Source organism: Haemaphysalis longicornis, unplaced genomic scaffold (assembly GCF_048455015.1).
Source record: "Haemaphysalis longicornis isolate Haplotype H1 unplaced genomic scaffold, Haemaphysalis longicornis Haplotype H1 scaffold_1, whole genome shotgun sequence".
NCBI lineage: Eukaryota > Metazoa > Arthropoda > Arachnida > Ixodida > Ixodidae > Haemaphysalis > Haemaphysalis longicornis.
Window position 1 is genome coordinate 181,614,051 of NW_027526203.1, and position 13,779 is coordinate 181,627,829.

A 13,779-nucleotide genomic window follows, 5' to 3' on the forward strand; every position below is an offset into this window, starting at 1 on the left:
CGCCCCGAAGCTAAGCTGCTAAACTGCTCAACCTCGGCCAGTGTAGCTCACGCTACAAAACACAGCAGCGACGGACCAAGATGGTTACCATGGAAACAACACCACGCTATCCGAGAAGAACTTCTTGCTGGGCTAGTTGGTGAATAGATGCCATGATTTGAAGCGCAACAAAAACACACGGACGAAGAACAGTGTCCCGTCTGTCTACACTGTTCTTCGTCCGTGTGTTTTTGTTGCGCTTCAAATCATGGCACCACGCTATCCGTCCACTTTCTCCCCTAGCTCTCCTCTAGTGTGATGCTCGGAGCACAGCGGCCAGTCCTGGCGCGGTCCAGCTACTTTTCTCCCAAGTGCGCTCGCTGACTCGAACGCGGACGGCCCCTCCCCACCGACGTACGTGGCAGTGTTCAAACTGCTGCTGCCCGTGCGAGGGTGCCGACCGCGACCCACACAGTGTGGTCGCTGCGGCCGCCTGGACCATGTAACGGCCTGCTGCAGGGGCAAGGAGAGGATGTGCGCACGCTTTGGTGGAGGCCACGCCAACCAGCAGAGCCCTGCCTCAGCCTCCCGCTTCACCAACTGTGGTGGCCCACACTCGGTGACGGTTCCCTGCTACCCTCAATGGCAGCTCGAACGGAAGGTGGCCACGGTCGTACGGGCACCGCAGTCGCTGCCCCAAGCTGAGACCGAGGCGTCAGTCCTGACGGGACTGTACCTGAGCTACGCAGAGGTGGCAAGGCGGCGCACCAGCCAGCAGCTTCAACCCAGCCTCCAGACGCGGCCTGCTGCACCAAGGGACGCCAACAGCAGCCGCAGCCTGACACACCTGCCCTGCCTCCCTCAGTCGCGCAGACCAGGTTGCAGCAGCCGCCAGCAGCCCCAGCTGCCCACGGCCCGGGTCAGGTGGTACCCCTCCTGGTGGCTCTGGTGCACAGTCTGGTTGGACGACTTCTTGCGGAGGACCCCGCACGCCTGGCGGAAACTGCCGCCCTTGCCCATCTGAGCCCTCCCTCTGCCCTCCAGCATGGCTAGCAGGCCCTGAAGGACAGGCCAGCGGCTACGCGTCCTCCAGTGGAACTGCAACCACCTGGGCCGCCGCTGTGCAGAGCTGGCTAAACACCCTTCTGTGGGAGCGCTTTGACGTGCCGGCGCTACAGGAGGCCAACGTCTGCGGCAACTCCCTACGCCTGCCGGGGTACGTGTGCTACCCCAGTGCCGCCAGCTGCCGCCTGAGATCTTGCAGAAGCAAGCCATGCCGGGATGCCAGCCACCCACCCAGCAAGTGCCAGGCTGCCATCTACGCGCGGGCAACCCTCAACAGTGCCCGAACTGACCTTGCCGCGGTGGTGGAGGGTCCAATAGAGTGCGCTGCCGTCACGGTGCACATGGGGTCCCCTGACACCACCGTGGCCAGCGTCTATGTCCGAACGCAGCAGCCTTGGGACGGTTGCGGGCCCTCCTGGGATAGGATACCGTGGTGTGTGGGGATTTCAACGCCCACCACCCAGCCTGGGGCAGCCCCCCGCACCACACGCAGGGTACGCGAGCTTCTGGATGCTGCCATCTCCTGTGGGCTGCTGGTGGCCAACACGGGAAGCTCCACCTTCACCCGTCCTGGTCCCCCTGACACCGTCCAACTCACGCACATTGATATGACCCTGATGTCGCAGCGGTGCGCCTACTCCTGGGAGGTCGCTACCAACACGTGGGGGTCTGACCACTTTCCTATCGTGGTCACTCCCAGGAATGTCCATAGGCGCGCCGACACCAGGACCTATGCGGTCACCAACTGGGCTGACTTCCGAAAGGAGATGGCGCAGTGTGCGGAGGATCCAGAGGACGAATTCCTGGCAGTAGTCGTACGCAGTGCTGCCAAGGCTACGGTACGGGGCGAAGCACCACTAGGCGCGGCGCTGCCAGACCTGGAGCTGCTGCAACTGCGGGCCATCCGAAGCAGGTGTCCGGAGGACTGGACGGCATGTCAGCGGGCGGACGCAAAGTGCAGGAGGAGGGCCAGGCACCGTCGGAGAGAAAGCTGGGAGTCCCTCTGCGCCTCCTTGGACTCTCGCCGAGACCCAGCCCGGCCCTGGTGAGTTTTCCGGGCCCTTCTTCTACCCGCCACCACCAGCCGAAGACCACTGCTAACGGCCGCCGTATCCCTGGGCATTTCCGAGGGAGCCCCGGCGGAGATGCTCGCCGATCAATTTTTCCGGGGTTCCGCCTGCAGTAGCCGCTGCAGCCCTCCCCAGGAGCTGTAGATGGACCAGCGCCGGGCCATACGCCTGCACCTGGGCCTCCCGAGCACGCCCCCGATACGGCACCTACACAGAGGCCGGTGCCTGTACCATCCAGATGCGGGCTTGCAGACGGGGCTGCACCACATCCACCGCCTCCATAGCACACCGGACGGGGCAGCCCTTCTGCAGCGCTACAGCAGCCGCCCCTACTGGCAGATGGGCATGCTGGCGTCCATGTATGAGGGTCACATTGAGCTGCCGCAGCGTCCCCTCCTTAAAACACCACCACTTGGCACAGGGTGAGCTCTTCGCATCAGCACCACGCTCCCGGGGATTCGAGGCAAGCGGTCAACACCAACCCAGGCTATCCAGCAGGAGGTTGCTGCCCTGCTGCAGGACGAGACGGCTGGCCTGCTGCAGATCTACACACAGACGGCTCCGTGCAACCGCCTATGGGCAGAGCTGGAGCCGCCTGCACGGCAATGGAGCTTGGCATCAGTCGAGTGTGCTGCCTGCCCTTCCCCGCCTCCTTCACCCATACAGAGCTGGCCGGGCTGCACATTGCTACAGACCTGCTACTAGGGAAGGGCAACCAGATTCAGGGGGCCGTCATGCTCACCGACTCTCGGCCCGCTCTCTTGCGATTGGGAGCGGCGGACCAGCCATCGAGCTCCAGCGGCTACGCGGAGCGGGCGCTGGCGGCGAAGCTTCACCTGGTGCAGTCCCGCGGTTGTGACCTGCGGCTCCACTGGTTGCCATCTCATGTCGGAATCACCGGCAATGAGGTGGATGACGCCCTGGCCAGACGTGCTGCTCGCCAGGAGGGGTCTCTGCCTACCGAGACCTGAGGCCCTTCGACGCCGCACGACCCATCCTGGCACGGGAGGTGGAGACGATGCACCCGGACCCAAGAGTCATCATCGGCCAAGCTCCACAGGCCCTGCCTGGCTGCATTAGCAGGGACGCCCGCTCCATTTTCCTCCGCATGCGGCTCGATTGCTGCAACGTGGCAGCCAGGTCGTCGCCCACATGTGCTGACCTCCCAGAGCCCGATACCCTAGCGCACCTGCTCTGCTCCTGCCGCCAGCACGATGCCCCGCGAGCAGAGCTTCGGGCCGTACACCAGCGTCTCGGGCTGCCCAGCCACACCCTGATGGACAGCTTTTCCCGCAGGGCCCCACCTCCATCCGGCGGGAAGCCTTCCGACTTGTCCTGGCCTCATCCAACGGATGTAGCCCAATGCCTGCCGACAAGCCTTACGCAATCCTTATCTCTTTCTTTCGCTCCCTCTTTCCCTGTCCCCATTTGTTCTCACCTATCCCCTTTCATTCCCCCTCTCCCCTTTCCCCGGGCCGGGGTGTATACTGGTTTACTGCCAAATGAGTTCAAAAAATCCCCAGTCCACTTCTTTTCTACTTTCTGTATCAATAAAGCACTCACTCACTCACTCACTCACTCACTCACTCACTCACTCACTCACTCACTCACTCACTCACTCACTCACTCACTCACTCACTCACTCACTCACTAACTCACTCACTGGGGCGTTTCCAAGAAACCGATCACTTCTGCGTCGGCGCTTGCTTGCTTCTTTCACACGATGGCAGCATATGTTACTTGTCTCTGCGCACTATATACATTTCTTAGCAATGCCAACAAATCAGTTAAACGGATTTTAATAAAAAATGACAATATCGATTTCAATAAAAATATTGCCACAACATTCACTTACGCAATATGGGTAAGTCATTCAACGACACTATATCGCCAAATCGTTTTCCGCAACCAACAATTACTTACGCTGTTCCGTTGATTCACTCTGAGTGATCGTCCTCAATTATTTTTTCGATGTTCAATTACATCCTTTGTTCTGATGGACAGTTCACATACACAAAAAATGTATTAATCGCCACAGCAGTAGGCTACGAGCTGTTCCCTAATTTAGAAAAAGTTGACATAATAAATGAAGAGATGAAATTCTGGCACCTCGATTGTAGATGTGCTCTTGAATGGCTCAGTACGTTCATCAAAAAGCTTCTGGTTGTCACGTTTCTCTAGGATATTGCAATAGCTCAATGCAAATTTCAGCAGCATGACGCAAAGAGCTAGAGGACGTTTGAATTCCGGTCGCGTTGAAAAAAACATTTAAACTGAAGAGCGAGAAAGTGACTCGGCAGGCTTTCGTTCATCAGCATCACCACGAGGCGTTTTAAGGCGAAAGCCTTAATGGCCCACCTTGCGAAAAAAGCGTCGTAGTTGTTGTCATGTCAAGAAAATGGACGCCGCTTTAAAGAGTAAATAATAGCACATGTGTGATCCTACAGCATTTGAACCAAGGTCTGCACAGTAGTGGCGCAGTGCTCTACCAATTGCCCTAACTCCATTTTTTTTCTTTATTACATTTTTCTATCTCCCAGCGTTGCCGGCGTGTAACAAAAGTTGTCATTGTTGTTTCCTTTCTTCGTGGAAACACACTTGGGCCAAAAACCGGGAGCTTTGAGGGTCAATATGCCCGCTTCACAATATTCACAAAACTGCGAATTGGAAACTAAAGGTTGTAGAATAGTGTGTGTCGCGTGACGCTTCGATTAAAAAGACCCTGCAACACTTTCGATAAATGCTTTCACTCTTTCCTTCGCGTCTAGAAGCACTGCGAAAGCTATAGTAATCGCCAGCATAGAGAGGCATTTCGTGATTTGCCAATCGCGGCAGATACGCCTTCCGTTTCTGCTTTGCTTTCTGGCTTCAAGTTATTTTTAAAGTTGCTATCGAAAAGCGTTCATTGCTGCAACTGAAGGAAAACCGGCCAACAGCCGCTACATGGCCTTAATGACGTAATTCTAGCCGTCTAAGAACGCCAAGACCGCCAAGACAGGAAAATGTTTCGAGCGAGTTTGCAAGTTATCTGATGGGCAGTACCTCAGCAGTAATTTTTGGCTGAGGTACTTTTCGACCCCCTAATGTAAGTACAGGGTGTGTTGCGCTGCTGAGCAGGAGGTCGCGGGTTTGATTCCCGGCCACGGCGGCCGCTTTTCTGATGGAGGCGGAAAGCAAAAACGGTCGTGTGTACGAGATTTCGGCGCACGTCAAAGATCCCCAGGTGGTCAAAATTAATCCGGAGCCCTCCACTACGGCGTGCCTCATCGCCTGCGTTGCGTCGGCGCGTTGAACCCTACAATCAAGTACAGGGTGTGTTGGGTGACCACGTTCTGCAAGCAGTTAAGATTTCAAAAAAAAAAGTTGAAAAAATTGTGGCAGGGTCTCTTTAAGGCGATGGTGAGTGAGTAGAACAGGCGCATACCAGCACCGCAGAGCCCTGATTCTAGGGAAGTTGTGGCGTGTGCGAGTCTGCTTGCTGACGCTATTCGCGCCGTACGACGATGAAACAAGAGTGAAGAAGGAGACGCATACACAGCAGCAGAAACAAAGCTGGTCACAGTAAATCGTGCCAAAAAACAAAGAAATGAAAGAGAAGAAAGACGTGGAAATACGGTAGCGGGAAACAAGTTGTTAAAAAGTTGTTGAAGCCTTTCGAATCCAAAGCGCGTAGAAATGGCCCGGAGGAACGAAGTGGGCTTCTGCGTTTTCCCTATCAATTCAGTCCGGACGCCATTGAGTTTAATTCAAGTTCCAACCACATTAAATCCAGTACCATTTAACACGAGCTAAACTTCCGAAAAGTTTAGTAGAAGGCTAATCAATTTAATGCAAGCATCACTCAATTTAATCCTGGTTACCTAATGTAACCCAAGTTAGTAAAGTGATATCCAAGTGAGCCAGCCCGATGGTATAGAATGACCCTAACGTCAAGGAGTTGAATTCGCGGGTGGCAATTTCGCATAATCGATCATCCCCGGATGTCAAAATATTTACGTTCCCCGCACGGGGCACCTTGAGTAATCTTGGTGACGGTACTGGCGATACCGCGGACCCCGAGCCCCCAAACATAAGCTGGATCCAACCGTGGCGATGTGTTTATAGGTGGAGAGTTAGAAACCACGAACGGTGGCCGTCGGAGCTCAGGTCAAGCTCCGGCGGATGGGCTCCCTGTCTGTTCACCAGGCAGGGAGCTCAGGGACCTCTTTGACTACCAGGGTAAGGTCAAAGAAGAAAGTACCCCCCTCTCCCTGCTTTCCGATGTATCATATGGCATTTTCCAAACCCCCCCCAAACGTGATCGGCCCCCGAAAAGGGGCCGCACCGAAGCTTCATTCCCACCCTTGCCAACAATTGCATCCCAAAAGCCAGATAACTATCCGCGCTTCTTGATTGTTGAATCTCTTGACAAGTCAAATCCTATCTCCTCCCAGTCAGTGTTCCTTATCACCAAATTCCTTGAAGGCATCCTTGGCAAGTCTTTCCAAGCCAAGAAACTGAGAACCGGTGAAGTTCTGGTCGAGGTGAACACTCACCAGCAAGCCACAAGCCTCCTTACCCAGAATCGCATGGCAGATCTGGACATCAGAGTCACACCCCACCGTAGCCTCAATAGCTCTCAGGGTGTGATTTCTGAGCCAGATCTGATAAATGAGACGGAAGCCGATCTGCTCGAAGGTCTGAAAGGCGAGGGCGTGACGGCAGTGAGGCGCATCACCATGCGGCGAGATGATAAGCAAATCATGACAAAACATATAATCTTGACATTTTACCATTCCACACTCCCCGAATCCATCAAAGCGGGTTTCATTCATTGTTCTGTCCGGCCTTATATCCCGAACACGCGGCGCTGTTTCAAGTGCCAACGGTTCGGGCATGGCACCACCTCCTGTCGTGGCAAAACAACCTGTGCAAAATGTTCATCTCAAGATCATGATACAGATAACTGCCAGGCTCAACAATTAATGTGCAGCAACTGTCATGGACCTCATGCTGCGTACTCCCGCACGTGTGAAAGGTTCCAGATGGAAAAGAAAGTAATCAACCTCAAAATCACTGAAAACATCACCTTCCCAGAGGCGCGGAAGAGGTTCGCCTCTTTCCCTCTGGGGAGGTACGCCGACGCAGCTCGCCGGGGGGCGGAGCGGCGTCTGATTTCCACAGGGACCCAGTTCAGCGAGTCTGACCTGGTCCCTCCCCCGCCCCCCCCCCCCCCCCCCCCCTGGGTTGCCTCTGGCAGCCCAACCCGCCACCACGCCGCTTGATGAGGCAGCAGCGGTTGTGGTGGCAACCTCTTCCGTCGGCACCGGTGCCGCTCCCGTCCCTGCCTCCCCGTCCTCCAGTGCGTTGGAGAGTGCCATGGACACCACGGGCCCCGCACCGGCTTCCACCGCCACCGCACCGCCCGTGCCACTTCTGGTGCCCCCGACACCTGCGGCGGTGGCGGGTCATACGAAGGGCCCCCGTAGGGGGGCCAAGTCCGGGGAGCCCGGTTCGACGGGCACACCCAGGACATCGGACGATGAGATGGACGTCGTGCCGTTCTTGCCTGCGGTGCACCGCAAGGAACGCGTCCCGACGCCAAAGCCTCCCGACAAGCCAAAAAAGGCGAGAGTCACAGCCCCGAAAGACGACACATAAACAAACACACACACTCCAGTAGCTCTCACACTAAATACTGGGAAGAGAAAACATAATTCAATGGAACTGTAGAGGCCTTCTTAAAAATCTTGACGATGTATACGAAATACTGCATGCTAATCAGCCAAGTGTAATGTGTGTTCAGGAAACACATTTGAATTCCAAGCACACAAATTTCTTGAATAGTTACATGGTCTTCAGAAAGGACAGGGATGGCTGCACACACTCTTCTGGCGGTGTGGCCATAATTGCCCGGAAATCCTTAGCCTGCCACCCTGTCACTCTGAACACTGTCCTTGAGGCTGTAGCAATTCGAACAATAATATTTAATAGGTTGATAACGGTATGCTCCATATATATTCCTCCTGATCTTGCACTTTCGAGCTCTGACTTTGAGGCGTTGGTTGACCAGCTGCCCGAACCATACATCTTAACAGGCGACCTTAATGCTGACAATTCTCTATGGGGCTCTTCTCGAACGGATGCCCGGGGTCGCCTGATAGAGAGGTTTCTTACATCTTCTGGAGCATGACTTTTCAACAATAAACAGCCTACATACCATAACATAGGACACAACACATACTCATATCTTGACTTGGCTGTTGGCTCAGCAGTTCTCTTTCCTCTTCTCGAGTGGGGTGTGGGCACTGACCCATATGGCAGTGACCACTTCCCCACCTCACTAACATACATAGGTAAAGGCCCATGCAGTCCATCTTCCCATAATAGGTTCAATGAAACACGAGCTAACTGGAATACATTTACAGAGACATCCAAACTACACCACACATCCATAGGACACCTACACGTTGAAGAATCTACCCAACTCCTCACGGCGCACATCCTCGACGCCGCCGATAAGTCCATTCCCCACGCCTCTGGTGCCCCGCGCAACCAGCGGAGGCCGTGGTGGAATGAGGACTGTAGGCGGGCGCGAGAGGCCCAGAACAAGGCGTGGGGTATCCTACGTCGGTACCCAACGTCGGGAAACCTCCTCTTGTTCAAACGGGCCAAGGCGTTAGGAAAACGTGTGCGCCGTGAGGCAAAACGAGAGAGTTGGCGTACATTCATAACATCAATAAACTCCTACACAGACACAAGGAAAGTATGGACACGAATACGCAAACTCAAGGGACAACAAACACACAGCCTGCCTCTGGTCAGCACTACAGGGGACACACTCGAAGACCAGGCTGACACACTCGCACAACACTTCCAACACGTGTCCAGTTCAGCACACTACACAAACACTTTTCTGAAACATAAAGCCTCTTGTGAAAAGAAGTCCCTACGCGACAACAACAAATCACAGACTTCTTACAACTCCCTGTTTTCACTACATGAGCTGAGGGCTGCTCTAAGCACGTGTAAACCCTCAGTTCCAGGCCCAGACAACATCACATACACAATGTTACAACACTTACACGCAGACACACTCGAAACACTTCTAAATCTATATAATAAAATATGGCTTTCGGGGCACATTCCAAAGTCTTGGAGGGAGGCCGTAGTAGTGGCTTTTTTGAAGGAGGGAAAGGACCCGTCGTCCCCCTCAAGTTACCGTCCTATAGCCCTGACGAGCTGCCTGTGCAAGCTCTTCGAGAAGATGATCAATCGCAGGCTCGTGTACTTCCTTGAGTACAACGGTCTTCTCGAGAGCTGCCAGGCAGGCTTCAGGGCGGGGCGCTCCACCAATGATCAGCTTGTTGCGTTGGAATCCTACATAAAAGATGCCTTCATTCACATACAGTTCTGTATTACAGTCTTCTTTGATATGCAAAAGGCCTACGACACGGCATGGCGATACGGCATCTTGAGTGACTTGAAGTCATTCGGTGTTTCGGGCAACATGCTTAGCACACTTTCTAGCTACATGTCTGAACGAACTTTCCGTGTAAGAATTGGTAGTGCACTTTCTAATGTACATGTTCAGGAAAATGGCGTGCCTCAAGGAGGTGTTTTGAGCTGCACACTCTTCATAGTGAAGATGAACTCACTCCGTAAGGTATTGCCACCAACCATTTCTTGTTCAGTTTATGTAGATGATGTCCAAATATCTTTTAAATCATGTAATATGTCAATCTGTGAACGTCAAGTCCAGCTCGGCGTGAACAAACTTGCTGGCTGGGCGGACACAAACGGCTTTAAGCTGAACCCCGTAAAAAGTACTTGTGTTGTGTTCACCCGTGTTCGTGGGATCCATGGGGACCCTGACATTACTCTAAACGGCGTGTCGATTCCTGTAGAAAAGGAGCACAAGTTTTTAGGCCTAATATTCGACAACAAACTAACATTTCTTCCTCATCTGGAAATGCTTAAACAAAAATGCCTAAAAACTATGAATATCCTTAAAGTCGTCTCTCACCAATCGTACGGTGCAGACAAGCAGCTACTCCTGCGTCTTTATACTGCACTGGTAGGATCTCGCTTGGACTACGGCAGCGTCGTATATGGGTCTGCAACGAAAACGGCACTTAAAATGCTTGACCCAGTTCTGCATTTGGGGCTTCGCCTTGCTTGTGGCGCCTTTCGCACCAGCCCTGTTGAAAGCCTCTATGCAGAGTGCCACAAATGGTCCCTGTATCACCAGAGGATATACACTGACCTATTGTATGCCTCTAAAATCATGTCTCTGACAAATCATCCTCTTAACTCGACCATTCATGACGCATCCTCACAGCAGCTCTTTTTAAACCGTCCATCTATTCCCATGCCGTTCCCTCTCAGAGTGAGAGCAGAAGCTTCTGAGCTAGCAGTGTCATTCTCATATATCCACAAGACACCGATCATTGATTTTATTGCACCATGGCAAGCCAGGGATGTTTCCTGTGACCTGTCTTTTGTGCAGTTCGACAAAAACCGGGCACCAAGGGCAGCTATTATGCAGCATTTCCTCTTCCTGCAGGATAAGTACCAGTGTGCAGAGTTTTACTCCGACGCATCAAAGACAGCTGATGCTGTGTCTTGTGCTGCCCATGGACTGAACTTTAACATGGCAAAAAGAATGAACTCCCACAACAGCATTTTTACAGCTGAAGCACGCGGCATTTTACTTATTTTAGACCACATTGTCCAACATCAAATTCCAAAGTCCGTAGTTTTTACAGATTCTCTTAGTGTTGTACGTGCACTTTTGTCCAGAAAACGCTCAAAAAATTATGTAATCAATCTTGTTTTTAAGGCCCTTATGGCGGCATACGCATCAAGTCTTGAAATAACAATATGTTGGGTTCCTGGCCATTGTGGAATAGCCGGCAATGAAACCGCAGGTGAAAGGGCCACTGCTGCTACACTCTTGAATTCAGTGGGCATAGCAACACTGCGTACACAGATATGAAGCCACACATCAGACACCAACGTCACAACACATGGCAAACACACTGGAGTGAACAGACAGATAACAAGTTACACGTAATAAAACCACACTTGGGACCATACGCTACTGACTCACACAACAGACACATTGAAGTTACCTTAGCTAGGTTGCGGATAGGCCACACACATGTAACACACTCACACCTGCTCACTAGCTCTCCAAGACCTGTGTGTAGAAGGTGTGGGGAGGGCCTATCCGTAGTCCACATCCTAATAACATGCACGGCACTCGACACAACAAGACACAGACACTTCAAGGAACTATACAGACAACACATTCCGCTACACCCTTCGTTGTTTTGGGGGGATAATGCCATGGTCTCTGTGCAACGCGTTTTTAAATATTTGTCTGATGTAAACTTTTTAAACCTCATTTCCTATCATGCGTAATCAAAACTGGCCCTATACACCAGTCATCACCATTGTCGTTAATTGATTTTAGTGTTATTCTGGCTTTAGTAGCCACTATTTTCTTCTAAATACTTTTGTTTGGCGCTCTTTGCCCCAGCTGGCCTTGCGCCAAAAAACTCCAACCATCATCATCATAATCAAAATATTTACGTTAAATGATAACTTGTTAATGCCGCAAGAGTTGAATTAAACCCGATGGTGCTTGAAGTAAAGTTTGATAAGAATTTCTGCTTCAAGATGCTACCGTTGTGCGCCGCCATTGTGCACTGAATTGGAATAGGCCGCAGCTAACCCGCAAACTTACTTGTGATATATACCCAGGTGTCACGCGTTGTTATCTAATTATTTATCTGCGCCCCAGAATATTAAACAAAATCAAATAAAGAAATCATTTGATTGATTGATTGTGGGGTTTTAACGCGCCGACGCAACGCAGGCGATGAGGCGCGCCGTAATGGAGGGCTCCGGATTAATTTTGACCACCTGGGGATCTTTAACGTGCGCCGAAATCTCGAACGCACGAGCGTTTTTGCTTTTCGCCTCCATCAGAAAAGCGGCCGCCGCGGCCGGGAACAAACAAAGAAATCAAATACGCAAAAATACAGCCATGCGGATACAACGGATGACTATTCAGCTGTGTTAAGAACTTCGCAGTCGAAGCGAAACACCCCTTCCAGCCATGAGTTTGACCCGTGGGAGATCTTCAGTCGTTCTCCTCAATTGAATTAACGAGGACGCTAGCCCTTCGCAGCGCAGGAGGTAATCAATGGGCGACTCCAGCGAAGGGCAGGCAAATAGTACATGGAACGGAGCTTTTTCTTACGTAATGATAATTATAACAAGAAGCATAATCCATCTAGGAACTTCCTCTCCAACATATGACTAATGCCTGTCCTCCCATAGCTTTGGAACTAATATGCCAGTGCCCTTGCAAGCGCACTGGCTTGTTGGATGTGTTTCAACCTGTATAGATTAAGCTTCAAGCATAGAGTTATCAGCTTGGTACGCGTTACGGACGAAGTAAGCAGGAGAGAGGGATGCCAAAACTGTGTCGCCCTCTTGTTAATTAAACCACAGAATAAATTGTCAATCTATGCAAGAATAGGCAATGGTCCATAAATGCTAGCATATTCTACAATATCATTAGCTGGAAATAGTACACAATAAATAAATTAGGAAAATATAATTCGGGCTTCTAAACCCACCGGCAAACCTTCATGGATCTGAAATATATGGCACGTGTTGGCACTGAAAGACACGCGTACCCTGCACAATTCTGTGGTTCAGCTTCGCCGCTATGCACTCAATTGGCCGATCGAGTGCATTGCGGTGAAGCTGCATCGCGCAGTGCTGCCACAGCGCAGAACAAACTTGTGAGTCAAGTCGCATGCTTGGCATCGTCATTCGCCAAAATTGCATTGTCGCCGACATTGATTGGACAATCGAGTGCATTGCGTTGAAGCTGAACCACGGGATTGCCTTAAAGTGCGATGCCTGCGTTCTAGGTGATGACGAAGTCAGCCGAAAAAATCTTACCGCTGTTTCGTGGCTAATATCGACTTTTTCCGCGCTCACACAAAATTAATACAGGTCAAACCCGACCCCAATTTGTTCTATTGCGAGCAGGTTAAGTTGTTTGTCACCCCCGACGAGAGAAAACACACAAGGAGAACGACGCAAGGGAAACAACACTATTGAACGCACTTTTTTTTTTCAGAAAAGTGCGTGTAAAATTACCGAAAATACTCAGAACGCCGTCTACACATTCTGGACTTTAACATGAAAAAGTAATTGGATAGTGTCTGGAACTCTCAATAATTTATTTATTTATTTATTTATTTATTTATTTATTTATTTATTTATTTATTTATTATACCTTACAGGCCCATTGAAGAGCATTGAGTAAGGGGTAACTCTCTCCTGTGCCTTGCGAAAAATGTGAAGGTGTGCTCTTTTATTTTTTGTTACGTGTATAAATCGCGTTGCGAGGGAGTGAAAATATTGAAGGATATGTTATTAAAAAGTACCATATTACTTTCAGTGACCGATCTGAAGTCCACTGCCATTCCTAATTAGCACTTGTAGTTGCGCATATACTCCGACATATATTTACAAAGCCACTTTTCCGAACATTTGTGTTGTGGTTCACATTTTCATGATCGCGATTTATTTGCCCATGATGTACGTGCCTCCTGCTTTCATAAATGTAGCTAGGGACAGGAGCTAGGGATAACTAGAG

General features: G+C 51.4%; 1 protein-coding gene across 1 annotated transcript in view; it reads left to right on the forward strand.

Annotated features, from left to right (window-relative positions):
• Positions 1-2,258: 2,258 nt before the first annotated feature.
• LOC144155876 (uncharacterized) overlaps positions 2,259-13,779 on the forward strand; it is a 30,386-nt gene continuing 18,865 nt past the window's right edge. The window contains exons 1-3 of the mRNA XM_077687575.1: positions 2,259-2,536; positions 2,698-2,966; positions 3,059-3,174. Coding sequence (XP_077543701.1) covers positions 2,259-2,536; positions 2,698-2,966; positions 3,059-3,174 — 663 coding nt within the window. The remainder of the gene's footprint in view (positions 2,537-2,697; positions 2,967-3,058; positions 3,175-13,779) is intronic.